The sequence below is a fragment of the Anser cygnoides genome, chromosome 2, assembly GCF_040182565.1.
Source record: "Anser cygnoides isolate HZ-2024a breed goose chromosome 2, Taihu_goose_T2T_genome, whole genome shotgun sequence".
NCBI lineage: Eukaryota > Metazoa > Chordata > Aves > Anseriformes > Anatidae > Anser > Anser cygnoides.
Genome location: NC_089874.1, coordinates 60909656 through 60937293, shown reverse-complemented (window position 1 = coordinate 60937293; position 27638 = coordinate 60909656). Strand labels below are relative to the sequence as shown.

Here is a 27638-nt window from a genome sequence, read left to right as displayed (position 1 = left end):
TAGGTGACATGAAATTCTTGGCAAAGAAAGAGGATCGTGACATAGTAGCCATTACAGAAGAATGTTGGAATGACAAAAATCAATAGGAGAGTGTAATACCTGGCTATAAACTGAACAGGAAGGACAGATTAGGTCATAGAGCTGGGGGAGCAGTATACGGTTGAGCCTTCTGATCAGGAAACGGATATTGAGTCCAAAATGTTGAAGGAGATCAAAGAATCAGCTAAGGCTAATGAGGTAGTAATAATGGGTGACTTCAACTACCTTCAGCTGGTCAAATGTCACAGTGGGATAAAGCATAAGGGAAGTAATTTCTCATCACTGTGAATGATAGCCATTTTGGAACATTTAGTTCTAGAGCATGCAAACTGAGTGGCAATTCTTGACGTATGTGACACACAGGAAGGCAGGTAAGAAATTCAGGACTGTATTTTAGCAGGCTTTTTTTTTTTTTTTTTTTGCTAAATTCGTGGTCGTTGTAAAACTGAAGTTCAATATTGAAGTTCCAATAGCTAGAAATAAGTTTATAGAAACACCATTAAACTGGAGAATGTAAAAACAATCTAGAAAAACAAACAAACAAAAGAAACTAAATAAGAAGTAAGGAAATTAAATCCTGAGAACTGATACAGAATCCAGTTGTAGTATTCTGTAATAGACCAAGAAAGAGACGCAGCAATCAAGGAATTAGAGAAGTATTTGAATATGTGGTTATGTGGGTCAGGATTTCTTTGAACCAAAGATATATGCTTCATGAATTAGAAACCAATCCCTAGGGATGTCAATAAAATGGACTCTTGCCCACGGCATGTGCTTAAAAGGTGTGAAGCTGTGGCATAAGAAAGACTCTGTCAAAAACATCACCTCATACCCATTAAAAAAGGAAAAAATTCACCAGAGCAAGCAATCAATAAGACAGTGGCCTAGCAGAAAGCAAATATAGATAGGATGGGCATTCCAGTGAAGTGTGGTTTTCTGTTGTATTCATTTAGTATCACAGATATGGTGCTAGTGACATAACAGACTATGATATATTAACAGAATTTAGTGTGTCAGAATAAGAGGATCAGGAGTAAAGAGATGAATTAAAAAGAAACCAGAAACAAACAAGCAGATCTCGCTCATTCAAAAAATTATTAATAACCTTAATTTTGTTTAACTAGGTACTGTTCCATTGTAAAATGGTGAGATGCTTCAAACATGTGAGGTAGATGCAGGTGAAGAGAGAGATGTGTTTTGCTAATACAATACAACATGTAAACTATATATTAGAAGGTAGAAGCTATGTTTCAAAACAGAAGAACAAAATTATTAGAAATATAACTTTCAGTTGCAACAGGTCTTGAAAATACTGGAACTATTGCATTGAAAAAAAGGGGATTGGGAGAACATGGTATGGTGATATGCAAAACATTCTGCTTCTTAACATCATTCAAATAATACACCACCAAGTTAAACTAGACATGAGATACAGACATATTTAATCCCCTTTTCAAATTTCAAATGAGTTAAAATCTTTTATTTGTAAAGAGGTGTTTTTAAGATGCAGGATACAATTCCAATATAAGATTCTGTTCACAACATGTGCTCTTACTTCTTTAGGGAGTGATTATGGCTGTGGCACTATGTTCAGCATGTACAGGAAAAACAGTCTTATTATTTTTGTGTGGTTTGGAGGCATGAGTTGTAATTACATTTACCAACAGCCAGCTATCTTGTGGCTTCAAAAATACATATATAAAAAAAAAAGTTTACATCATTTCCTTTGTGTCCCTGGAAATCCTTTCCACTGAACTCTAGATGAAACTGTGAAAACTGTGAAAAAGTAGTATCTGTGCAAATGTGTATGCAGAATGCATGGCCTTACCTAGAACTTTTAAAATCTTTTTTTTTTTTTTTTTTTTTTGACTGGAAACATATTTGACATATTTCTGATTCCAGGATCACCTTCCATTTGGAATATGGAAGTTAATTGTTTCTTAGGTAGTAACGAGAATGGGTTTGAAACCTTGCTGGTAGTTCAGAAAGGAACCACATTGTCATAGGTGATTGGTTACATGCATAATCACTTACATTACAGCTGAAATGAACTCATATGATATGACGCGAACCTTGCGATAATTGCAGAATTTGCCGAATATTTCGTAGATGGCCAAACACCTCATTACCCACGTGAGAAAAGACAAACCTTCTGTTTCTCTCCTACCTGCCTTTGTGCTGCTACATCAATAATACAATAAAATATTTTACTTCTTTTGCATGTAACAGGGCCATTTGTTTTTGAGGGGTGAGAGGAACATGAATGCTTGTTATTAATACATTCATTATTAATTTGTTTCACAGCTTTTGTTACTTCACTAATAGAATCTTTCTGCTGAAATAAAAGCCACCCAACCCTTTTTGTATGTACAGTTAGCTTGTTTAGCAGTTAAGGGAGCAATCATCAAGCTGTTGGTGATGCAACATCCGTAAGTTGTGGAGTGTCCAAGAAGTACCATATTTCTTTAAATTCTCCTGAAGACATATCCTGCATGGTGATAATTTGCCTAGCTGTCCTTTAGATAAATCAATACTCACAAATAAGTCCCAAAGAAAACAACTGCGTTAGTGTCTGTATGTCTCACTATTTTAAAGAAGAAAGCAGTCCTAGAAAAATGAGGGTTTCACCTTTTTGCCTTGAAGGATCTGTGAAAGTTGAAAAAGAATCCTGTACCACTTTTTGTGATATGTGAACATGTAGAGAATGAGTTTTACCTCTCAAGTGGTCAAAGATAAAGCCCCTATTTGAATCTAGATTTTCAACCTTACAAGTCTTGCATGAAGATTAAAATTTATTTTTCAGACATATTTTATTTTTATATCATAATCATATATTTTTAAAGTTTCTTTTATTCTAATTTACTGCCTTACATGTCAGTTAACTAGAATGAGAATCAAGAGACTCAAATGTTGCAATCAAAATAAAAATATTGAACTGAACATGTCCAATGGTAACAAATATTAATGCAGAAAAGTAGTGTCAGTTGAATGATTGGTTTTGAAGAAGGTGTGAATACAGAAATGAGTAGAGTTAATATTTAATCCTCCTTGTGAAAGCAGATGGCTAAGGGAATTTCTCTGTTATAAAATGTTTTACCACTTGTGAACTTACAGTTAATAACAGCATTAGGGAAAAGAGAAAAATTAATCATTGAAGTTATTATATCTGAATTAATCTGAGCTTCATAACAGCTGATATAAGTATTCTCTATACTTGTTCTCATGACAAGCTTAGAGGAAATGATGAAATAACTGAGAATATACACAATGAAATATATTAAATTACCCTTGGTTTACTTTACACAAGTAAAATATTAGGATCTGTGCTTAAAAGATTCTATGTGGACTTCCTTGTGTATAATATTAGGAAAAGAATATTGAAATAATTTTAAATTATTTTATTCTCTGAGGTTAGGAGACAATCATATGAATTGTTCTATTTGCTGTAGTTTGAATAAAGTCATGCAATAACATGTGCCAGCTAAACAAAATTAAAACATGACTTCCGTCATTGTTATCCATCACTGAACAATATTTTCCTGTTATAACATGAGCAAATATGATACTGTCTGCATATACGGTAAATAATTCCAAAATAGAATTGCAGCAACTAATGATAGAAATTTACATATATTCTGCATTGTATATATAATAGGTATATCATTTTACAAATTCAGTCTGCAAGAAAACACAATTTCTGAGGGGGGGGGGGAGGGGAAAGACAAAAGAAAAAAGATTATTTAGCAAAAGTTAATGTAGGAATCATACTAACATACCAGGATGGCACAATTCAAAGCAACACTATATTCGATTCACATCAATAGGATGCTGAGTATTTTTTTATTATTTTATGTTGTGTACATTTTTATTTCATGCAAATATGAGAGACTTTGCCTTTGCAGTTCTAAGTGTCAGGCTGAAAGACATAAATATGTATTTTAACAGAAAAAATTAGTTCTACATAGACGTGTCACAGATAACAGTGGAACACTACTAGTGTTGTCATTGAGCTAAGATTAAAAAATGGTGACATCGGGTTTTCTTTTCATTAACCAGCAGACAGACGAGAGGTTCCTGTTTTAATTTACTAGATGACTGTATTTAGAATAAAATGAAATGGCATGAAAAGGTTATTAGTGAAGGACAGACCATGCTTCTGATTCCCTTGCAATGATCCCATTATAGTCAGTCTAAAATCACAAAATCACCGATCAGAGATTCTGTGATTTTAGACTAAAATGCCACCCAAACATTAATTTGATTCACACAGCCTCAATGGTAACAGGTAATATAGTAATAGAATATTTCTAGCCTGGAAAGTAAGACATACGGAAAAAAATATAAAAAATAAAAAATAAAAAAAATTCTACTTATGGCTATCATCTTTTATATGATCATCTTAATTAATCAATTCCTTATGCTGAGCTAAGGTGTATGAATATGAAATGTATAGAGGACTCTACCACATAAGAAGGATCATAACCATAGGAGGGGTACAAGACACTGGAGAAGACCTTCAAGTTCTATCTCTTAATTCGTTCTCAGACTTCCCTTGTCTTTGATGGTAAAGGATGTGAACGTTGCATTCTAGTCTTGTATGTTTCTATGAATTTTTTAGAATGCACATGAGAACATGGGGAGGAGTCACTTAAGCATTCTATTTTTATTTTTTTTTCTTCTTTCTTTTTGAGAATTCTAATAGTGGAACACATGAAGTGAGAAATACACAATTCTTTGAAATGGTATAATGATGTGGGAAAAAATCGGTCTTTGGCCAGACTCACTGCATGGAGGTTAAGTTATAAGCATTGAGTCCTTCAACAAAGAAGATAGATCTGAGTATATTGATCTGTATCAGTAATAACTGTAGAAAATAAACAGAAGAGTAACAAGAGTTACAGAATTTCAGTGTTTTAGATCAAATGTATCTGAAAGGGAAAATCAACACCATACTTATCATGAAAATGGAAAGGAAGTTTTAGAATGCATCTTTAATTCTTTTTAAAAGGGAATAGAAGTTACTCATGATCCTCAAAGATACAGAAGTCTTTTCTTAGTTCATTCTGTAAAGAAAAAGGAGATGGAATTTGAAACTAATAAAAAGAAATCTTTTAAAATTATTATAAGTCTGCAAAATCAGAATTTGATTGTAGGGACCTGGAACAGAATGGCATGAATTTTGTTGAACCCTGAGTTAGTTGCTAGAGAATGTGTTTTTCTTTAACCAAATGATGTCATTTTTAGGCCCAGCCTTTAGTTTGCAGTCTAAAGTGGGTGTGCGCCTGAATGTCCTATTGATTTCAAGTTCAATTGAGTTAGTTTTCTTGCATTCAGATCATAAATAATTCAAAAAAATGCATAAAGAAAACCTATACAAGTACGTTATGGAGAAAGAAGGCTAAACTTTCAACACTGTTTGATTAAGGGTGTAACTGGAAAGATTCTAAATATGAATTAAAACAAGCAATTACATTTTCCAGTTCTGTCATTTGGAAAAAAAAAATCTGAATGTCTTGCTTGAATGTCTACCAAAATTGGTGTTAACCTTCTGAAAGAGAAATACAACTAATGATTTGGTACAGCGCCAAACAATTAGACCAGTGAACAGACTTTCTTCTAGCAACATCTTTTATCAGAAATATCTTTCTAAATGTCATCTAAGTATATGTACCCCACAAGCTAAGAGAAAGCTGACCTGACCTTTTGACTCCACCTGTTCAAGAATGGGAATTTCTTAAAGATGCTATTCTACCCAGATAAAAAGTTCACAAAATCTGACCTGGAAAGAATGGTTAAAAGGATTAGTTTTGTTTAGTCTAGGAAAGAGCAGACAGAAGGAGGATGTGATTACAATCTTCCAGTATGTTAAAGAATGTTATAAAGATGCTACTGATTGGTTTTCTGTATCCAGTTGGGGACAAAACAGGAATGAAGATGTTTAATACAAAGCAAAGATATTTAGATTCTGTATTAGGAGAAAAAATTCTAATGCTAAGAATAGGAGAATCTGGTACAGGCTATATTAAGAAAATTGTCATCTTGTTTACTGGAAATTTTCAAGAATAATTAGACCAATACATATGATTAGTAGTCAAGGTTGCTGATGTTATTCACAATGGAAGGTGAAAAGCGAGATAGATTAGGTGATCACTTAAGGGTCTTTTCCTGTCCTTCATTTCTACAACCATTATCTTTGGCAAGGCACTCTTATTTTATATCAGATTTGTTGTTACGTTGGATATAAAAACAATTGGTTAGTGGGAGGCTTATCTGTACAGGATACTTCAGTTACAGAGAATATTAATATTTCTGATTATGTGACTAAGCTAACAGTGTTAGAAGGATGTCAGAGCAATAGGCGAGGAAACTAAAAAGAGTACTCATTGACTTTGGATGTAGATTTCCATTGAATAGTTGAATAGTGAATTTGCTATTATGAATTTCTTTTTCTCTGTTATTTGAGAGTTTTGGTATCATACCTTTTTTTTTTATATTTTTTTTTTTTTCCTGGTTGAGGTTAATAGCAAGAAACTGGAAATTGTGGTGAATAATCATCCCACACAGAGAAACACAGGATTAAGTTATGGCATATGCTCCCTAAAGAACAGAAATAACAGCAAACTTTTGATGTCTTTCCTTAATGTTTGTAAGAGCTACTAGGACAGCATTGCATAGCATGATCAATTAAGAGCTCAAAATCAGCTGAGTAACAGAAAACTAGAGAATGTAAGCTGCTTGTATGCCTTTAATATATATTGCAGAGTAAAAGGGAAAGTGGGTGAGGGTTTTAATTCTCTTTCCACATTGCTAGCAGTTGTCTGTCAGTGGTGGAAAGTATGACATGCTTGCAGCACAGTTGCTTGTGCTTGATGTTGGATACAGGAGCTTAAAGATATGTTAGACATGTAAAGTACTACAGAAGCATTTATTGAGAAGCATATAGAGAGAGTAGTGTTAAACATCAGGGCTTCAATTTTACATATTAAGCAAATTATGTGAATTGTAGCTCTCTGTATTTTTAGATGTTCTTTGAAATAACATGATATGTATCTTTTTTTCCTCTTGAGTTTAGGAACTAGTTATAGTTTTTTGATCACATATACATATATATATATATATTTCTTTTTAATAGGTGCTGCACAATGGACTTGTGATGGAAATGAATCATCCCACAGCTGGGAGGATAGTCGTTCCAGGTTAGATGTTTAATTCTTTTTTCTAAATGGAGCTTGAAATTAAATGCTACATGACATCCTGAATAGTTCTGGAACTCAGCTGAGGACATGACACATCTTCACATTTCACTCAAATGAGCAAAAGTTTAACCAGGAAGACATTTATGCTTGTATCCATCCTGGTAGCAGAAAAATGGGTTAAAATATGTGTCAGAATAGCTTCTGGTTTTCATCGGTCAGTTGTCATAAATCATGAACATGAATTTGATAATATTTGCAAACTCCCACTGCTAGAAATATTACTGCTAAATCATTGCATGAATACATGAATCTGTTTTTGATTTAGTTCTATTTTGCAAGTTACACAGCCTTCTTTTAGGGACATTTCTGTTTTAAAAAATAGAAGAAAGAAGGAAGAGGAGGGATGTTCATACTGAAGGTTTCATCACAGTATTTTGTTTAATGAAACCAGACATAAAGCTCTGCAGTGATGAAGTCTTAAATACCTGTTTTGGATTTCCAAATAATACAGAAGTAATGAATGAATCTTTTAAGCACTGAGTGGATCAGGACTTGGAGTTGCTGTAGCTTTACTTCCATTGGAGTTAGCTGTGGAATGGGGTTAAATTCATCAAGGGCTGCTATGTAAATCTTCATTTAGATCATCACAGTTGACTCTGTTTTGATGACTGAGATTTATCTGACAATCTACTAGCTATTTGGTCAACTTTTCCTGCTTCTCTATGCTTTTCTCTCTCCCAAGCCACATTGAGAATTGTTTCCTCCCTCATTCAGAGCACCATGTCACTTTTATTTTTATAACATCTTCTCCTTATATTGTAACTTTCTGTGCCAAATTTCACCCTCTGACACAGCATCCAGTTGTCATCAATTTCAGTTGACTTGAGCACATGTAGTGGTAAGAAGAATTTGACCCATAAAATTTATCTTAATTTGCACATCCTGGAATCACACTGGGATGCAGAAAGAATTATTTGAAAGAAATTGATCCCATATTAGATCATGTTTTCTGCATGAATAGAGGGGGATGTTTTGTGTGTGTGTATGTGTATGCTTCATATTTGCTCTTTATCACAGTTTGCATTCCACATTTGGTCCCCCTAGGCTTGGAAATTTGTTTGACTGTATTCAAAAATGCTTCTTTAATTTAGATGCACATATCTGGCAATACCAATCCTTTTTTTTTAGTTTCTAACAGAAAAGTAATCCTGTTTTATTTATACAAAATGGAAAGAGTAATAAGGGGTTTGATTTAATTCTTTTTTAAGAAGTGGGCAGAAAAGCCTTGCAGATGGTAGAAAAAGTGTGTATGGTTTTCATGTTGCATACAATGTATAATCTATCTTAGAGAAAGCAAATACTCCTTAAGGGGATAGGTTGAACTGCAAGAAGAGGAAGGAGATGAAAGGAATGTTCTAATGTCTGTCAGCAGCGATAGAGAGTATTGGCAAGAGGGAGTTTTCACATAGGTAAGTCATAGTACTTCCCAAATCCTTAGTTATTTTTTATTTTACTAAAACTCAAACAAGTGACACTGTACAAAACAAAAATAAATCATCTTAATCTCTAATGATTTGCCATTTAGATGGGCTTCTATGAAGAGTTCGTTGTATTGAAGCAGATGGCTGTAATGATTATTGGATATTTGAGCAGGAAAACGAGAATTCCTTCCTTTCCTGGCATGAAAGGACAGGGAGGGGAGAGACAAGAGAGGGAAGGGTGAAGGACACTCATTCAGTGTGAGCAGAATGAACCTATTGATATCAATGGAAAGACACAGCATTATTCTGTCTCAAAACTGGAGTGCATAAGGAGTTTGGCTACAGTTGATGGTAGGTAATGGAAGTATCCTGGAATTGTCCTGGTCAATGATATATCTGAAGAGTAGAGAAGAAAGTGTGTTGAGAAGGCCTCCAGCAGATAAATGGTCTATTAATGACTGTTTAAATTAGTAAAAACTGTTTCTTTGATGTAATTATCTTTGAACATTAGGCAGAGAAAGGCTTTACTAAGCTCTCAGTTACTGGCTCAGGGTTGCTTAATAAAGATATTAATGTGAATGTTGGAGCTGAGCAGAGTAAAAATACCTCTCCTTAAAGAGACTGGAGAGACTCTGATCCCAAAGTAAAGTGAATAACTGTTATTTCTTAACCATATAAACAAGATTTTAATACGTATTAATTGAATTGGACATCACTCTTGAGGCTCTTGACAGAGGTCAGACTTGATCTGCCAAGGAAAGTTGCAAGTGCAGTGACATACATTTACTGAGAGTGAGCATGCTGGCATGGCTCTATCTCTAACATACTGGTTTGGACTAGTCCTTCTCCAGGCATAACCTCACTTTGAGAGTGGCTTCCAGTCTGTATATGAATTCTCATGTTTTTTGAAATCCTGATGGATTTTGCCATTGACTTTAACGCAGGCTACATTCTTAACATTGGACTTGATGATTCACACCCCTCCCTTGCTTAAATGTGTTTTGAATACTCCTTGTATGGTTACTGAATTTGGTTCTTTCCACACCAGGTCAATGCTTTCCCCCTTGCCTTTTTTTACAATTCCCAGCTTGATATACTGTTTGCTGATAAACACATCCTAAGGTATCTGTGACTGATGGAACTGGAATAGGAGAAGTTGCATTATAAATAGTATATTTCTATTCAATTGCTTTCAAAAATGCATATTGATGATAGAGGAGATACAGATCTTGTGTTTTGATATCTCTTTCTTCTAGTATTAATTGGAAAATGTCATTAGGATAATTCAGTATAGTCATGTTGTAAAATTATTCAAGAGCTAACTTGTCATATACAGATACATTTATTTGTCTTATACTGAATTATCATATATCATCTATACAGAATGCAATACTGTGAGAGATCCTTGCTTGAGTCCCAAAGACCTGGCACTGTACTGCACTCATTAGCCTTTGCAGGACTGATTCATTCAATTGCAGGACTATATTGATGAGATTCTTCTGGCTCCATCTCTAAAGTTATCTTGATCATTTTTAGTTCAGGGGGTGCCCCCCAGGACAGTCAGGGGCTAGAGTACCTCAGCTGGAGAGGCTGAGGTCTGTATCAGCCTTGGGAAAAGGTTGATCCTGTACAGCAGCCTACAAGGAGGTTATCAAAGAGAAGAGCCAGGCTCTTCACAACAGTGAACAGTGGGAGGATGAGACAACGGAAGTTCAGAGTGGATATCGGCAAACTCTTTTTCACCATGAAACCAGACAATGGAGCAGGTTGCCTAGAGAGGTTGTGCAGGCTCAGTCCTAGGAGTTTTTTAATAAATGACTAGATAAAGCCCTGAGCAAGTTGGTCTGACCTGAGCTCGGTTCATGCAGGAGCTTGAACTGGAGACCTCTTGAGGTACTTTCAAACTTGGTTTATGTTCTTATTCTGTAATTAACCTTAGTATCTCTTCACAAAACTCTTCTTGACTTAGCCCTTTCCATAAAGATTTGGAAGATTTCTCATTTGTACGAATAACATATTTTTAAGAAAATGAGAAATGTAGAGCACAAAGTACTTTTGAGGGCAAAAAATGATAGGGAAGATATGTTTTATAGAGTGCCAGATTGCAGATGATGCTGAATGGCACAGATACAATACAGTTAAGTGAAGGGACAAAATTTCAAGAAGCTTTAGCATCTGGAATAGTCTTGAGGTCCTTTGCCAAAGGGTAATGGACTTTTCCAAAGAGCAGTAGCATGTGGGTTTCCGGGAGCCACTGAGTAATTTATTCTGAGTAGCTATGTGGAGTGTAATGGATACCAACCCACAGTGATTTTGTAAAAAAAAAAAAAAAAAAAAAAAAAAAAAAGACGCTAACGGATGCAATGCAGTCTTGCCCAAACCGTCTCCATTATCATCTCTTTTATATGGTTTAGGAAATTAAAATAATAATATTCTCAACTTTTGCATTATGCAGAGGCTAATGTTGACTTTTAAAAGTTGACAGTTGTTTTTTGTAGTCAAATGTGATTCTAGAATGACAAAATAAAAAAATCAGAAAAAAAAAGGCATTCAGCTGTCACAGACAAATCAACCTTCACAGAATTTACTTTATTAACTAGCAGGAAACTCTGTGAAAGAAACCTTATTTCTGACCCCTTCTAAGCCTTAGTGAAGTGGGGATTTGGATATAAGCCTACATTTTGGAATCATCTCTCATCAAACAGGAAATAATGTAACTGTAGAAATCTTGTAAAACACCTATTCCAGACAAAACAGCTATTCTGAGTTTTGTTAGTGTTAGTATTCTGTGTTCTCCTTATCCCAGTTTCCTCAGCTGATAAACACTCTTTCTGTCCTTTGGCGCATTATCTTCATCAAGGATGTCTTTATTGCTCTGAGAGGGCAGTTTCATACCTGGCTTCATGACTTCCTTCTGTGCTCTTGTGATAATGTATTTGGGGGACTGATCCAGGCTCAGTCAGGAAAATCACTACAGGATTCCTCCTTGGCATAGATTTCTTGGACTGAATTCAGGCAATCTATTTTAATTAATGAACCTACTCAGGAGAAATGTCCTTTTTTCCGGTCTTCTCCTGTCACTGTACATTACAAATATACTACTGGAACAGGAAAGACTTTTTTTTTTTTTGAGATAGCCTTTTCCTGTTGTAAGATTCATTAAATGATGTCCTGGTTCCATAGAGACTAATTGCTATCAATCTCTTAGAAGAATGGTTTTAAGGAATAAAACTAGGAGGCAAGAAATCTAATAGTACTTCCTTATTGTGCCACAGATTTCTTTCTTAATCTTGGACAAATCATCTATCACTCTCTGTCTCACCTTATTAATCATTTGAAGTTTTTGAGATCTTAATAGCTTAAAAATACTTTGAATTCTAAAGGAACAAATTATTGTAAAAATGCTATGTATTATTTTAAATATGTATTACTATTTATTATGTATGTATTTATATTTATTTTCTCCATGTAGAGGGAAGACTAATTAACATTAATAACAGTGGGGTTTCTGTATGTTTGCTCATTACATTTCAAGACAGGGAGCAGATATGGCTGTTAATGATATATACTATCTTTTTCTGTTCATTTAATGTGAGTGAAGTAGAGGAAGCTTCAGTAGGACTTAGATATATGCCATAGAAAAGTGACTTCTGCTTGGGGAGAGTTTGCAGGAAATTAAGGAGGTCTGTACTACAAGCCATCATTTCCTGCAGCTAGGAGATCCCACCATATAGGAACAACAACAACAGCATAAAAAAGCCCAACATTCTTTTTTGTTTTATTTTATTTTCAAGAACCTCTGCTTGAACTTCTGATCCTGTCTGCTTCTCATCAGGCAGCTTTTTCATATGTGTGTGTGCGCGCGTGTGTATGTGCACGCATGTGCATAACTGATGTTTGAAAAATTTTAATTTCACTTCACTATTTATGGTACATTTGAGACAAACAGCTTCACCGGCATTACTGTTACCTCATTCGCCTTTTTTAGTCATCAGGGTTGACTGTTTATGTCTTTTACATTCACAGACCTGATTTCAATTTTGAGGAATTCAGGACCATTACAGAAACACAGCAGAAATGATGTATGACAGCTCACTTAGCTATCCTCAAAGTACTTTAAAAAATCTTAATAAATATCTAAGTAATATATTCATACAGACTGCAAAAGGAGAAAAGACATGGTGGGAATGGAGAGGATTATGTTACAAGTTTCAGGATTATGTAGAAAAGGCTAGTGTATCTTTCTTAATGTATGATACAGTTATTTGAAAACTTTAAGGTTTCTTTTAAAGTAGAACATAAACAACGAACCTCTTAATATTTTTTTCTCTTTTGTTGTATGTGTCCAGAGCATTTTTCTACCCTATATTTTAAAATTTGTTATACCTTCTGGAGTGGTCTTAGTGCCACAGCTAATACTTTTAAAGTTAATTTTTTAAGGAAGAAAAGCCACCTGTCTCTTACCAACATTTAGGGCTTCAGTTATTGGGGGAAATTAAGAAACAGTGGAAGTCTTTCCCACCAGGCTCAGAGTAAGTGTATATGTGCTTTGCTGTCATGACAGCACCGACAGGGACAAGTAGTGATCTGTGCTGCTCAGGCAGTGGCTCTTTGTGGTTGCTATTGAAAGTGTCTCAGTTGGACTCTTCTGTTGGCAGACCTGAGTGTTTTTCAAGTCTTTCTTTAAGTTGTGTGCGTATGTGGCAATCAAAGTTGTTTTTCTTGCATCACATGTTTCTTTCCAGGACCCGATTCTGCGGTATTGGGATATGAAATAAAAATATTTCAGTGTACAAGTGAGGACATTTCTCTACTCTGTATGTAATGTAATTAAGTCAAGTGCAATTGTGGTTGAATTTGGCTGAGTGCTGATCGGTAATTATATTTCTACTGAAGAATATTTCTTTATATTTTGCTCCATATGTCCTGAGATATACTAGGACTTTCTTTAAACTGAACATAACAGTTTCTTATGGAGAGTAAACTAAACAATAAATGTCACCTTGCTGGTACATGGGGAAAAGAAAAGTTGAAGCATTACCTGAATATCCAAATAAACTCATTAATTTCCCACCAAAGGTCACAGTTCTAGAATTCAGCTTCGTTTAAAGATTTTTTTCTCTGTTTAAATGCATTTGCCACTTCTTTTTATATAAGTAACAGTAACTTAAAAAGTACTTTCTTAGGTCCTCACTCTGTAACAAGCACGACCAGGTGCTCACAGAGTTCAGAGTGTGTGATTGTTAAAGATATATCTGCATGCCTCGGGTGCATTGTAAAACAGCCAAATTACTTCAACACCCATAAATTGTAAGTATATCTTTATGATCTTTAATAATTATTGGATATGAAAAAGAATCCACTGTCAGCTAAAAAGTTTGGTTTCATTAAATGTAAAAATATGTTTTAAACATTTAGACAATTTTACTTAATCCCTAGGATACTGAGTATACTAATCCTCATTTGTGTTTCCGCCATGTCACTTTGACCCAAGCCCTGCCTCCTATGAGTGAAAAGAATGATTGGACTTAACCTGTTTTATGAAAACCTAGACCAAAACATTTTATGGTCAGCAGTGGCCATTAGATTGTATAGTTTGCCTTCCTACAGGTATGGACACCGAATTTCACCAATTTACTCCTTTCATGTGCTTGACTACAGTGTGTCTTATCCAGAAGTCCTCAAGAAATGGAAAATACATCAACTATCTGCCGCTTTCTTTAAAAAATGTGTGTATATATATATATATATATATATATATATGTTAATCCAAAACTAGCTTAGAGTTGTAGTGTAGCAATTAGGTTTATTCTTGTCTTTCTCACATATGTTAGAGCTTTAACTACTTTTGGTTTTTGCCCATGAAACTGTCATGTACTTACATGACAGAAGTCACATCAAGATGACTTTTTGGCAAACCATGTAGGGTATTTTGCTAGGTCTTTTAAGGTACATTGTGTAAGCAAAGTGCAGCAGCTCTGTCTCTTATATTGCAGTCTGCGCACTGCAGATTTACAGGAAAAATTTGCAGGTGTACAGATGTATGGAGTGATACTTTTTGCTACAAAAAGAAGATGACTTTGGGAAGGCATAACACATGAAAAGCCTTTGGGGTCTACTTGATCAGAATAGCAGAAAATACCAGGGATAGACAGTAGAGTAACTTTGTTTTCCCTGCATTCCGTGCATCTGCATGAATATAATTATATATTTTTTTCCTTTTTATGTATATATGTTTTACTGACAAAAAAAATCTTGTTTTATTTGTGTGTGTTTATAAGATAACGTGCCTTGATTTAATTCCAACTCTAGTTGAAATATTTCCCATCAGTTAGCTTCTTTAAGGGTCAGTGTGTATTTTTGAGTTTATTGTTCTTTGTGATGGATAGATCCTATGTGTGTTCCAGGTTCCTGAAACCAGCAGGTTTGGCAGCCTGCACTATGCATTCAGCCCCTGTGAGCTTACCCTAGGGGTATAAAGAACAGATCTGGTCCAGAATACATTCCAATTTCTTCTCACTTTTTTTTTTTTGGTTTGAGTTTCATTATCAATACCTGAATTTAACTTACTAACCTACCGTTCCAATCTCTATAGTCTTCTTGAGTTATGTTGTCAGGTTTAGATGGGAAAAGGAGTACTCTAGAGGAAAAAGGAACAACTTTAGCCTTTAATCTGTTCATTTCCCTCTTGATCTGTTCTTCCATTTATTTGTACTACCGGAGGACTTTAATAGTATTCCCTGGTTTATTCTTCTTTAGTCTTTCGAATCCCAGTGGTTCCTCAGCAACTTGATTCAGGTGTGCTGTATCACAAACCTCTAACGTCATGTAGCCCTCAAAGCTACATTTCTCACTTCTTCATTCAAAATATGGAGATAATAGAACTCACAGGTAATTACAGGGTAAATATGCTCAGGTTTGCTCAAATTACAGTGATGGCAATATATGAAATCTGATGCTGCACTTTCTTTATAGGTTGTGGAAGAAGAGATTGGGTAGAAGTGAGGAGCGAAATAAGGGTTAAAATGGTAGTTTTACTGTTCAGCTGTGGAGAGCCTACCACCAATATATAACATGTACCTGACGTGGCTTAATAAGTATGTTTAACTTTTTTATCTGTAACTCCTGAAGTAGGGCAAATTTAACAGCTCTAGTGGTCAACATGAACTTGCAATTATTTTTACTCCTTTTCCTTGTACTTTCCACAGTTCTTTCTTGTAATATTCTGCCCAGAATAAATTCACTGCTTCAAAACAAGCATGGTGATTTGGATCTGTCTTAGATATTCCAAATGATGCTTTCATCATTTGGGCTATCAAGAACAAGTCATTGTTGCCATTTCACCTCCTGCTGTTTTGCTAACTATTCTGGAGCTTTTTTTGGAGTTCCGGAAGAGTCAAGAACTTCCAAGACTTTCTGCAAATGTTTTGTGACTTCCGATTTTTTTGTGACTTCACAAATGTTTTGTGATTCAGATTCTGAAGACATCCATTTTTTGTTTTTGTTTGTTGTTGTTTTTGTTGTTTTTGTTTTTTTCTTCAGATTTTTATTTAGATAAAATTACTCATCTAATTTGACATAGACTTGCAAATCGTGTTTTGTTAAACCAAACATTTTCTTGAAAAAAATGATAAATAAAACTGGTTTGCCCATCCTATCACTGCATGTAAAAGGTTTAAACCAAGACAGAACAGATGTGAACTCAGTTATTTTAAGGGCTATTGAAAACCTGAGGCATCAGGTCAAGATTCTATTAGAAAAATCTTCCTGACGCAAAGTCTGTTGAGGTATGGAACAGTGTCCCCTGAGAAGACACAGAATTCACATTTTTTTTTGTCTGTCTGAAACTAGACTGAATGTAGCTGTAAATAAAAATGATTTACCCTTATGAAAAGCAGATAATTGTTCTATTAAAAGGGATTGATATCTTAATGAATTTTAAAATTTGGTGCCAGTTTATTGCTTTAAATTAGTTGTTTAGAGATTTTATTGGCCTGCCATAGGCACAAGTTTTATATTGATTTTTGTATAAGAGTGTCCCTCATGGGTTTTGAACTGGATGCAGAGATGAAATGAGACAGAGGCTTACAGATTAGAACAAGCTTTTTAATATTCTTTGCAAGCTGTTTTTAGAAACATCACAGGGAACGTAAAATCAGGCACAGTTGTGAAGCGAGGCAATACAATTTACAAACAGACATGTGGGGCAAAGAAAATTTCAAAGCTGAGCATGCACAAATACCCAATTCCAGTGGTGTAGTCCTAACTTGCACATACTGAAATTGCAACTGCATGCACACATCTGCTATTCCCAGCCCATGAACATAGACATATTTGTGCAAGCTTCTATCAATTCTTAGCAACTCAATAGTATTCTCAAGAAATTACAAGATTAATGCTAAAAATTAAGGTGCACTGAAGTGATCTGTGTTGGTTTGACTATGAGGTCTAGATTCCTGCATGAGTAAATCTGTGAGGAAAACTCTTGGAGTCCCCTAAATTCCTGAGTTATATCTAGGAGTTGTTTTTCCTTTCTCAAGGAAGTGGCTAATACAATTTTGTGTTGAGCTAATGTCTTTTCTTTTGAGCCAGGTCAAGTTCTGGTGATGCCAAGAAGCCATTTCTTCCTAGCTTTACAGTCTATGCAATCCATTTTTCAGCATGGTTTCATATGTGGTTTGCCTCTTGGGACATAAGTTTTTGTGGATGTGCTTAGAAAATGTCACTTAAGAAAACAAAAAAATCTCTTTGCAAAGGTGATCATTTTCTAATGAGTTCTATAAGTGAATGATATACTTGATCATATGAATGTATTGTTTACTATTTTGTATGTGCAAGCCAGATGTTTATGTAAATAAATATTCTGCTGTTTCCTTTAAATGGGCCTATGTTTTAAAATCCTGCCTTCAGCTCCTAATGGAGAATGTGTCACGGATCAGTCTACTTGACAAAGGAGTCTGTTTCAGCCAACATTCCCATTTTTATGTTTATGCATACTTAGGGAAATAGAGAAGATAAAGTGGGGCATATATTTTCATGCTGGTAGTGTAGTTACCTCTGCTACCTTCCTAGATATCTAGATAAGGATTAGAGTTGTAATTCCTGAAAGGGCAATTTTCCTTCCTGATTTTGATTATATTCACAGATCAATGTCCCCAGTAAATCCACTGTATGATTTAATAGTTTTTTTTTTTATTTCAGAAATGTATATGTACTTTAATAGCTTACACTTCTGCTCCTCATTTTTGTTTGGATTTCCTGAGGAAACGTCAGAAAATGTTGAAATGTCCTTCTGTTCTCATAGGTTCAGGTACCGTGCTCTAGCTTTCACCAGCTCTGAAGGACTGTTGTAAGAACTTGTGGGTGAAGTGCAGATTTGGTATAGCTGTATAGCAATGTTAGATTGGAAGATAACATTTTAACCTATCTTTCATAGTTTTTCAAGTTCTTCTGTAATACTAACACTCTAGATAGAGCTACTGGTGGGGGAGGTGGGCACAGAAGAAGAAATTGTAGGAATAGTTCAGAAGCATTAGTGAATGAAAATTTAATAGAAAACCCTTGGTGTCGTCTTACGAAGCCATTCACTTTCTAAGAGTAATTGTTCTGACTTATTTAAAGTCCCAAAATGTTCACTAGTATAGATACCTTGGAAGCTTCCTTCTAGTTGACTTTAAGGAAGGAAGCAATACCATGTCTACTACTTTAATATGACTTTTAGATTCACACTTCTAGATGGTAAATCACCCAGAACAATATCACCCACCACCAACCTCCATGTGGCAAACTGTTAACATTCCCATGAATTTACATTTACTTTTAAGATTTTCCTGTCGGATGTCTTCTTTTTTTTTTTTTTTTTTTTTTTTTTTTTGTATGTGGGAAGTTAGCAGTTTAGTTATTACATCAAGAGGTATAGCAAATACTTTTAATTTTAGATATTTTCAGATTGCTGTTCCTTTCCCCAGGTACATTCAGAAGTTAATCAAAATGCCTCATTGAGAGTATTTGGAAACTAAATCTAAGTCTTATCTGATTCATGGAAACCAATATTATACTGGACACCTGCTCCAACGAAATATAATACTATACTCACAGAATCACAGAATCATCTAGGTTGGAAGAGACCTCCAAGATCACCTAGCCCAACCTCTGACCTAACACTAACAAGTCCTCCACTAAACCATGTCACTAAGGGCTACATCTAAACGTCTTTTAAAGACCTCCAGGGATGGTGACTCAACCGCTTCCCTGGGCAGCCCATTCCAATGCCTAACAACCCTTTCACTAAAGAAGTTCTTCCTAATATCCAACCTAAACCTCCCCTGGTGCAACTTTAGCCCATTCTGCCTTGTCCTGTCACCAGGCATGTGGGAGAACAGACCAACCTCCACCTTGCTACAGCCTCCTTTAAGGTACCTCTAGAGAGCGATAAGGTCTCCCCTGAGCCTCCTCTTCTCCAGGCTAAACAACCCCAGCTCCCTCAGCCGCTCCTCGTAAGACTTGTTCTCCAGACCCCTCACCAGCTTTGTCGCCCTTCTCTGGACTCTCTCGAGCACGTCCATGTCCTCCTTGTAGCAAGGGAATCAAAACTGAACACAGTACTCGAGGTGCGGCCTCACCAGAGCCGAGTACAGGGGCACAATCCTTCCCTAGTCCTGCTGGCCACACTGTTTCTTATACAAGCCAGGATGCTGTTGGCCGCCTTGGCCACCTGAGCACACGGCTGGCTCATATTCAGCTGACTATCAACCAATGCTCCCAGGTCCTTCTCTGCCAGGCAGCTTTCCAGCCACTCATCTCCCAGCCTGTAGCTCTGCTTGGGGTTGTGGCACCCTAGGTGCAGGACCCGGCACTTGGCCTTGTTGAACTTCATACAGTTGGCCTCAGCCCATCGGTTCAGCCTATCCAGATCCTCCTGCAGAGCCTTCCTACCCTCGAGCAGATCGACACACGCACCTAACTTGGTGTCATCTGCAAACTTACTGAGGGTGCACTCGATCCCCTCATCCAGATCATCGATAAAGATATTAAAGGGGACTGTCCCCAGTACTGAGCCCTGGGGGACTCCACTAGTGACCGGCCTCCAACTGGATTTGACTCCATTCACCACGACTCTTTGGGCCCAGCTATCCAGCCAGTTTTTAACCCAGCGAAGCATACGCCAGTCCAAGCCATGAGCAACCAGTTTCTTGAGGAGAATGCTGTGGGAAACGGTATCAAAAGCCTTACTGAAATCAAGGTAGACCACATCCACAGCCTTTCCCTCATCACTATACCTCTATAACATAATTATATATTGCACCTGTGTAATATATATGACGGTATATTATATACCATTATAGAACATGAATGTATTGAAGCCCATGAAGGTTATTTGTAGTGAGAGAAGAATTAGGAAGTATCAATGTATAAAATCTATCGAGGATGATTTTAATAGTTTTACCTTTAAAAAAAAAAAAGTATTTTTCTGTGTTTAAAACATTAACTTTTTTTTTTTTTTTTTTACAACATAATGTATTGTACAACGGAAATTATTGTATGTGAAAAGAAAGCTAAACCAAGGTAGTATCATACTGCATTTTTGTATCTGATAATCTGAGTAGTATTTAAGTGTAATTCATATCAAAGTGATATCAAAGAGAAGAAAAAGTCATTACTTACTAATTTATATGCAAGATTTCAAATATTGAGCACCTTCGGGGAATTTGCACGCTCTGATGATGTGGAGATTACACTGTTGAACATAAATGCCTTGGAACATTGTGGATAATTTTCAAACTCAAGAAGAATGACTTAAATGTTATCTTATTTACAGCAAAGTATGAAATCCTCAGTAAGAGTTCTCTGTTCTTTCTGAAGTCTTAGGTTCTATTTTCAGAAACTTTGTCATATAGATTTTCTAAATTTACTGTAATTAATTAGAGGTCATGATTGGTAATCAACTTAAATGTACTATATAATATCAAACCTAATACATGCAAGAGAATGTAAGCATACCAATTCAGATTGTCTTCTAACTATACAGAACTACTAAGGGGATCCATTTTTGGAGGTTCTTCAAAAAGACGAGAGCTAAGATCAAAAACTCAATCATAATTTAAGAAATTTCACTTTCTTCTAGTACTGAGTAACTCTACCTGAATAGTCTTCAGGAGTTCAAATTCTACTTCTGTATTTGAGTAGTATAGCAATTACCACACCTTACCCCATAAAAAAAAATAATAATAAAATCCCACTCTCACTGATGAACGTATTTGAGCCATTGCTTTGGGGAGGAAGAACTGTATATTGTTTTGCTTGTCATACTGGGATAATAGCTAATTTCCACTTCATTGCTGCTTTTAGCTACTTAACTATCATACCTATTGGCCAATGACACCAATCTAGGCAGGAATGCAATTATACTTAATTCAGAAGTTATTTCTGGGTACAGATGTAATTGGTGTACAACTCACACAGCCTTTGAAAGACTCACAACTTTTGATTATATCTTGTCTTCTTCCACAAGCGTCATATTTCCAGTCTTTCCTAAATGCTGTAACTATGAAACGTAATGACTGAGGCATGTCGGTAGAGAAAACAATTTTAATCTGAACTTTAAGATATAATGGATGTACAGTTCACTTACTGGTGGTGGTCTCCCAGTAGTAACATTCAGCCTAAAATAAAAAGCAGGATGGTTGAATAGATTTTCATCTCTGTAGATGTGGAAGAGCTATATAATAGGAAAGTCAAATTATTACGACAATCTGCATTTACCAGGGTACTTTTATCTGACAACTCACCATATAGGATATGATATAAAATTGTATTTTCCAATGCTGTTGCATCAAATTAACAAATATAATAAAGTATATCGAACTAGTGCTTCTTTCTTCTGTAATCCTACTTCATAGGCCTAAAAGATAGATGTAAACCATATATGTTGTGTATTGCAGTTGTTATCTACATGACGTTGAATAGTATTTTGATTGTGTAAAGAAGCTGTTAAGTTTAAATTACTACATTCTTTTTCACATTTTGTTTCATAATACTTGTGTATTGGGGATTAATCCCTCCACCTCCACGCAGGTTTCTCAGGCACATTTTTTTTTCAGTTTGTCCCAGGCAACTGTAGTGTAGGCATATGCCTTCCATATACTGTATACTAAAGGAGATCTTGTGCAACAGGAAGTGCTCAGAGTACCATATGTGCTATCATTTTGGATTAGGCAGAATTAATTTATCACAAAGGGATATAGTCCATACACATCACTAGTGAAAGTTGCTTCCTTTATTGTGCACTGTAATTCTACAACATCTTTGTTTAGGTCTTCCTTGTATCTTCTGTCCACCTGTGTGTCCACCCAGCTCCTCCCAGAATTTACTAGCAAGGGCAAAGTTTTTTTGTTAGTCTTTAATGCTGCCCTTTCATTCTGGCATTAATATTCTGGACATATAACAAAGCCCATGTCAGATGGGTACCTGATACTATGAAGGCCTTTGTGAAATCTCTGCTGATGTTGGTTCTCTGATGTACACTAGAAACGGCTCCTTGAACCATGAAAGCATCCAGTCTGTGATGGTTCATAGAAACAAAACCCATTATTCTTTTCCCTAAAGTCATAATGTGTCCAGAACCAGCAGAGGATAAGAAACTGGGATTTGTTTTGCAGATGGTTTCTTGTTATTCTGCCAATTAAGTCAACAATAGGTATTCATAATCCTAGGCAGGCTTGGAGGTCACAGAAATTACAGGACGTACAGAATAACTCATGCACGAATAACTGAAAAAGAAAGCCATCTTTTGGGGATTTTTCCCCCTCCTTTTATCCTGCTTGTCCTAGGAGCTGTCACCAGTCAGTAACATTGTGCATTTGGCTTCACCCCTTGGTTCTAGCTGCTGTGCTTAAGGTCCTGAATAGCACAGGCTGTGCTTCATTGTTACAGTGATGTTCTTCTGCAGTTTGTCTTGTGCTTGGCTTTCAGTGCTTTGTATAAGTATGAAAATATTTTTTTCTCAGCAGCTAGTTTGAAGTAAGTGGTTAGAATACTTGAGACAATGGGCAGCCTCTCTGGGACAAAGTCAGCAGCCACTGTGGAGCATTCTGCCACATAATGCAGTCTTTTGTTGCCTCACTAGTTTTATATATGGGCTAGGGTAATCCATTAGATTCTGACTTTTTGTTCAAGTCTGTTCTTGCTGAGCAGGGCATGGAGCTGGTCGAGAAAAGTGCTGATCTCAAGAGGAAAAAGATTTGGAGAAATCATCAGAGAGCTAGATTGCGTAGTTGTGGCTGAGATGTTAACTGCAGTTGAAGGATCTCTGCTGGTAATTCTCTCAATACAATACCATTGGACTTTACAAATAGGAGGTACTCTCACTTATTATCCTTTATACTGTAAAGAACAGCGATATAAAAGTCAATTGAGTGAGAATGACAGCAAGAATAAAGCATAACTGAAAGACAAATAAAGCAAGAGCCTTAAAGAGAGAAAAACAGCAGTCATGTGGCAATAAGCAGCCATGAGACACTAGTATCGCTAAGAATATTGAATTTCCATACAAAAAATCCTTACTCAAGCATTGCAGTACAAATATGTACTGAATAAAGCATTGACTGAGGAGGGTAAAGATGAGGAAATTGTGATAAAAGTTTTACTGTCACTTCAGGTAAAAAAGAGAATTGAATGAGACGTTGGTACTAATAATACCTAAAATACCGTAGCAGCTGATAGATGTATTTGATATACTGTGACCCCAGAAAGAATGTGACTGTGTTTTTGTCCAAACCCAAGAAACAGAAGGGGGAATAGATGCCTGCCTGACAGTCACATGCTCTGGCATCCACGTGTACTTTTAGAGATATAAAAAGTTGCTTAATGAGAGACAGAAATGTATATGGGGCAAATGATTCCAGCATACAGGAGAAGCTGTTGAAAGAAGCAGATCTAAGCCTTGAGAAATTTCCCCAAAAGGCAAGGACAGCTGAATTGTCTAGGAAAAGGATCAAAACAGTGTCACTAGTGCAGAACAAGTTCACAGAGCCGATCTGAAGGAAATTGGAAAGCAGGGCAGAGACAGACTGACCAGGAATGCAGGCATCATGATGCATGGTATGCGCTGAGAGAAACAATTCAGAAGACAGAAAGAAAATTGCCTGGCTCCTGGGAAAACAGGTAAAAAGCAGTGAGCGTAGCAACACTTTCCGTCCAGTGTGTTGCAGCTATCTCAGAAGAAAAACAAACAAACAAAAACCCCATACAGTAATAGAGATGGAGAACACAGAGATTATTGTTAAAAGAAAGATGTCCACTGGCTGCCTTGCATAGGTCCAAAGAAACTCATTGCACCACAGAAGGATACCAACTATTCTGTTCATTTTTGGAACTACAGTATTAGGTCTTTATCAGTTGACTCTGGTTGGATTGTTAAACCATTCAGCAGTCTAATCCTACCAAGCTGGTTATTGTCCACATTAATCTGTAGGAGTAGAATCAGGTATTCATGATGTACATGCAGGCACATGAAGTCAAAGAGAAAGTGCAGCCTGTAGCGAAGAATCCCAAAAATCAAGTGATGTTTCATGTGCAAAAGCATTATTTCCTGAACATGAGAAAGGAGACAAGATAGCCCCTGTGAGTTTCTTCAACCATTTTCAGAAAATTTAAGATCATATTTCAAGGAACCAGACACACAAAAGACAAGTGGAAGTCAGAAATAAGCAATCCCCTATATACATTCAGTGAGGTGACTGAAATTCAGAGTTTTGTTATGGCAGAGCTGTGACAAAAAGTTGACAAACCTACTAAGAAAAGACATCACTGTATCCATTAAATTTCCAGAGAATGACTCAGATGCCTAATTAATGCTGAAGAAATTTTGGAGTAAACAGAGGATCTTCATTTAGCCAAACCACTAAATATATCATTGTAAAGAAGTTGCAGCTTATCACCACCAGTGAAGATTGTACTGTCTAATCTATCATCTGCTTAACATCACTGCTTGTGATGCTAAGATGGAGTTTTACCATGTTGTGGTAAGTCCTTGAGCAGCATGACAACACTGACTGCAGTTTTTGGCAAATAATCACCTGGTGTGAATGCTTTTAACCTGAGTCCAACATCTAAGGTGTTCCAGTGTAAACTGAGGCACTAGGATGGATTCCCAGAGCTTGGGGCTGGTGACAGATATATTAAAAATGAATGATCTGATAAAAGAGAAAGTCAATGTCACTAAGTAAGGAGCAGAATATGAGATTGAATGTAGATGCACAGAACTTGAGAAAAACTCCTTTGTTAGTTGACATCTGTTGGGTGGCCGCAAGATCCTGGAAAAGTCAGAGCAATTAGGAAAGCTCTCAAAGTGAAAGGAGTCCTGCCATTTTTAGAATTAGTGAACTTCTGGAATGATCAGAGACCTTTAAAACAGTGAGGAAATCCAGAAGGCGGGGACTGTTCCTAAAACTCTGTAGGTCATCTAAAGCAATGCTATTTTGTTCTGAAGGTGCTTGGGAGCAGTACTAATGCAAATCAAACAGCACAGAATGTTTGCTTAAAGTTGGGAAATAAAAAGGAAAACCAGAGCTGTGCTTTTTGAAATGCAGTTCCTTCAGTTCACCTTTTGGCACCCAATAACTTGTTATCAACTGTCTTGTTTGCTCAAAATCTATCAGAAGGTGCTTCACAGGAAAATCACTACCTATGGCAGATGCACAGAACAGGATGTGTCTTCCAGAATACAATACACATGGCTTTATGGAACAAAAACTGCCTCTCCCATGGTAGATTTCAAGCAGTCCTCTAATGAGCAGGCAATAAATCAGCTTCTATACCAGCCACTGCAGTCTGATGTAGCCTTTGCCACAGGAATTTACTCCATTTTGCTCTCTTAGGGATGAGCTGTACATGCAAAATAGGATTTTGTTTAAAGAGGACTGAACAGTAATCCTGGAAGGTTTAAAGGGTGATATAGTGAGCCTGAAATATACTTCAGAGCTGCTGATAAATGTCTATGAAATGAGCCAGCTGGTTTATTAGCCAGACATGAACACCAAGGTGGAAGGTGGAAGCACAGAAAGAGCATTCTGACACTTGGTTGAACAGCTTCATGAACGGTTAGCCCTGGGAAAAAGAAAAAAAAAAAAAAAAGAGAAAAGAAAGAAAAGAAAAAGAAAAAAAAACTGTTTTGATGGTTAGACAAGCTTACTTTTTCAGCTGCTTTAAGGCTTGCTGGAGGACATTCAAACAAAGGCTGAAACAGGAGTTGAGGTATATCTAAAAGCATACTTTGCAAGGTCTGGACTACAAGACAGTGTCTGAAAACTAAACATGCCTGGCAGTAGATTTCAAACAATTTAGCACAAAATAGGCCATGTTAGGCTGAATGCTCAGAGAACATCAGGAAAGCAAATTTGGCAAAGAGCTTGCAAAATGGAAACAATAGACCATACGATGAATTAGAGATCAGTGAAAAAAGTCAATGATTTGATACCATTAAGTAGGCAACCATATCTGGCCCAGCTGCCAAAAATCTGCTGGCAACAATAGCAAAAACTGAAGGCTAAGGTTACTAGCAGAGGAAGGTCTGAAGATAGTACCCCTGCAAAATCAAAAGCAAAGTGAATGAGCAGTACAAAAAGAAGCAAAATAATGAAGTAGTTGTGTCAAAAGATGTTAATCATCTGTACAATGTACAAAAGATGTTAATCTTTTGACACAACTACTTGAACAACTTGAACAACTACTAGTTCGCTCGAAGGAAAAGTTAACATGAAAGTACATATGGCCAAGGCACTCTTGATTGACTGAGTTTCTACAGGCGGCTCTGAAGGTGTGCTGTGGCCAGAACCTGTGAGCACGCAGCTGTAGCTGCAGGAGAGCACACCACTTGCGTGGAGTGGAAGTTTCCAGTTTCCCCCCATTACTGTTCTGTGTACCTGTAAGCTGTTTAAACAAGTCTCACAGAAAAATAGAGAAAATAAGAACTCATCCCGAGAGATGCTTCAGATTTGTTTTGCTTTCACACTGTACCCATTGCAATGTCAGAATAACTACCCAAAAGTGAAAAACCTTTTCCTCTTCTGATGTGAAATCTTGGACTCAAGAGATCAGATGCAGCCTTCTTCCAGGAAGGTGTCTGACCTGGCAGGTTGTTTTCTTGGTCCTCAGTGCTCTTTCTGGCAGAAAAAAAAAAAAAAAAAAGGCAGAATGTGCTTCATGTGGCTTAAGTAACGTTTCATGTTCAGAACCCTACTCTGGAGAAACAAGCATTTCATTAGGCAGCTGCCTGGAATCAACTTAATATGGAAAAGCGAGAAAGCTTGAGAGACTTTAGAGTCTCTGAATAGGGTTTTTCTTGCTGTTTCACACAGTTACAGTTGTGCAGAGGTAAACTTTTCTGAAATGTCAGGCTACATTTAAACTCACATACATTGCTTGGTCTGAGTTTACTGTGGCTAAAATCCCTCCTGCAGAGAAGGGAAACCATCTTTGCAAACCTTTCTAGTGAGTGGTTTCATCACTCACAGTCATCTCAGGATTGAAAGTTTTTGTTGAGCAAAAGCCTCAACATGGGATGACTGCTAGTCTACTCTACTTTGAGTTGGCCTCTTCTTCCACCCGAGGTTTAATAGTTGTTACAGATACCTTTGGATACGGCACAGAAAGCTTGTATTCTGGACCCGTCAGTCAGTGTGATGGTTCAGCTCCAGGACTGAGTCTGCACAGCACTCTCCTGCAGCTCAGGGTAATCTGCACCGCTCTCTAGGCCCTTCTCTTTGTTGTTGAAAAAAAAGGTAGTGTGACATCTAACTGACAATACCACAGCTGTGCATTGACAAGCAGAGTGGGATTCACAACATATCTTTTGGGAGGCAGTTGGTGCATATCCTTTTACTACGAAACTTCACAAGACTTGTGGGACCTTTTCTGTTCATCT

General features: G+C 36.5%; 1 protein-coding gene across 14 annotated transcripts in view; it reads left to right on the top strand.

The window, feature by feature from the left end:
- SUGCT (succinyl-CoA:glutarate-CoA transferase) overlaps positions 1-27638 on the top strand; it is a 336870-nt gene that overhangs the window by 278459 nt on the left and 30773 nt on the right. For 13 of the 14 annotated variants that reach the window (XR_010829335.1, XR_010829336.1, XM_066992205.1 and 10 more), the window contains one exon: positions 7172-7235. The exons of the other annotated variant lie outside the window; for it this stretch is intronic. Coding sequence is in view for 11 of the 13 variants with exons in the window: in XM_066992205.1 (XP_066848306.1) it covers positions 7172-7235 (64 nt within the window). In the remaining 2 variants the exon portion in view is untranslated. The remainder of the gene's footprint in view (positions 1-7171; positions 7236-27638) is intronic. 14 annotated transcript variants of the gene reach the window in all.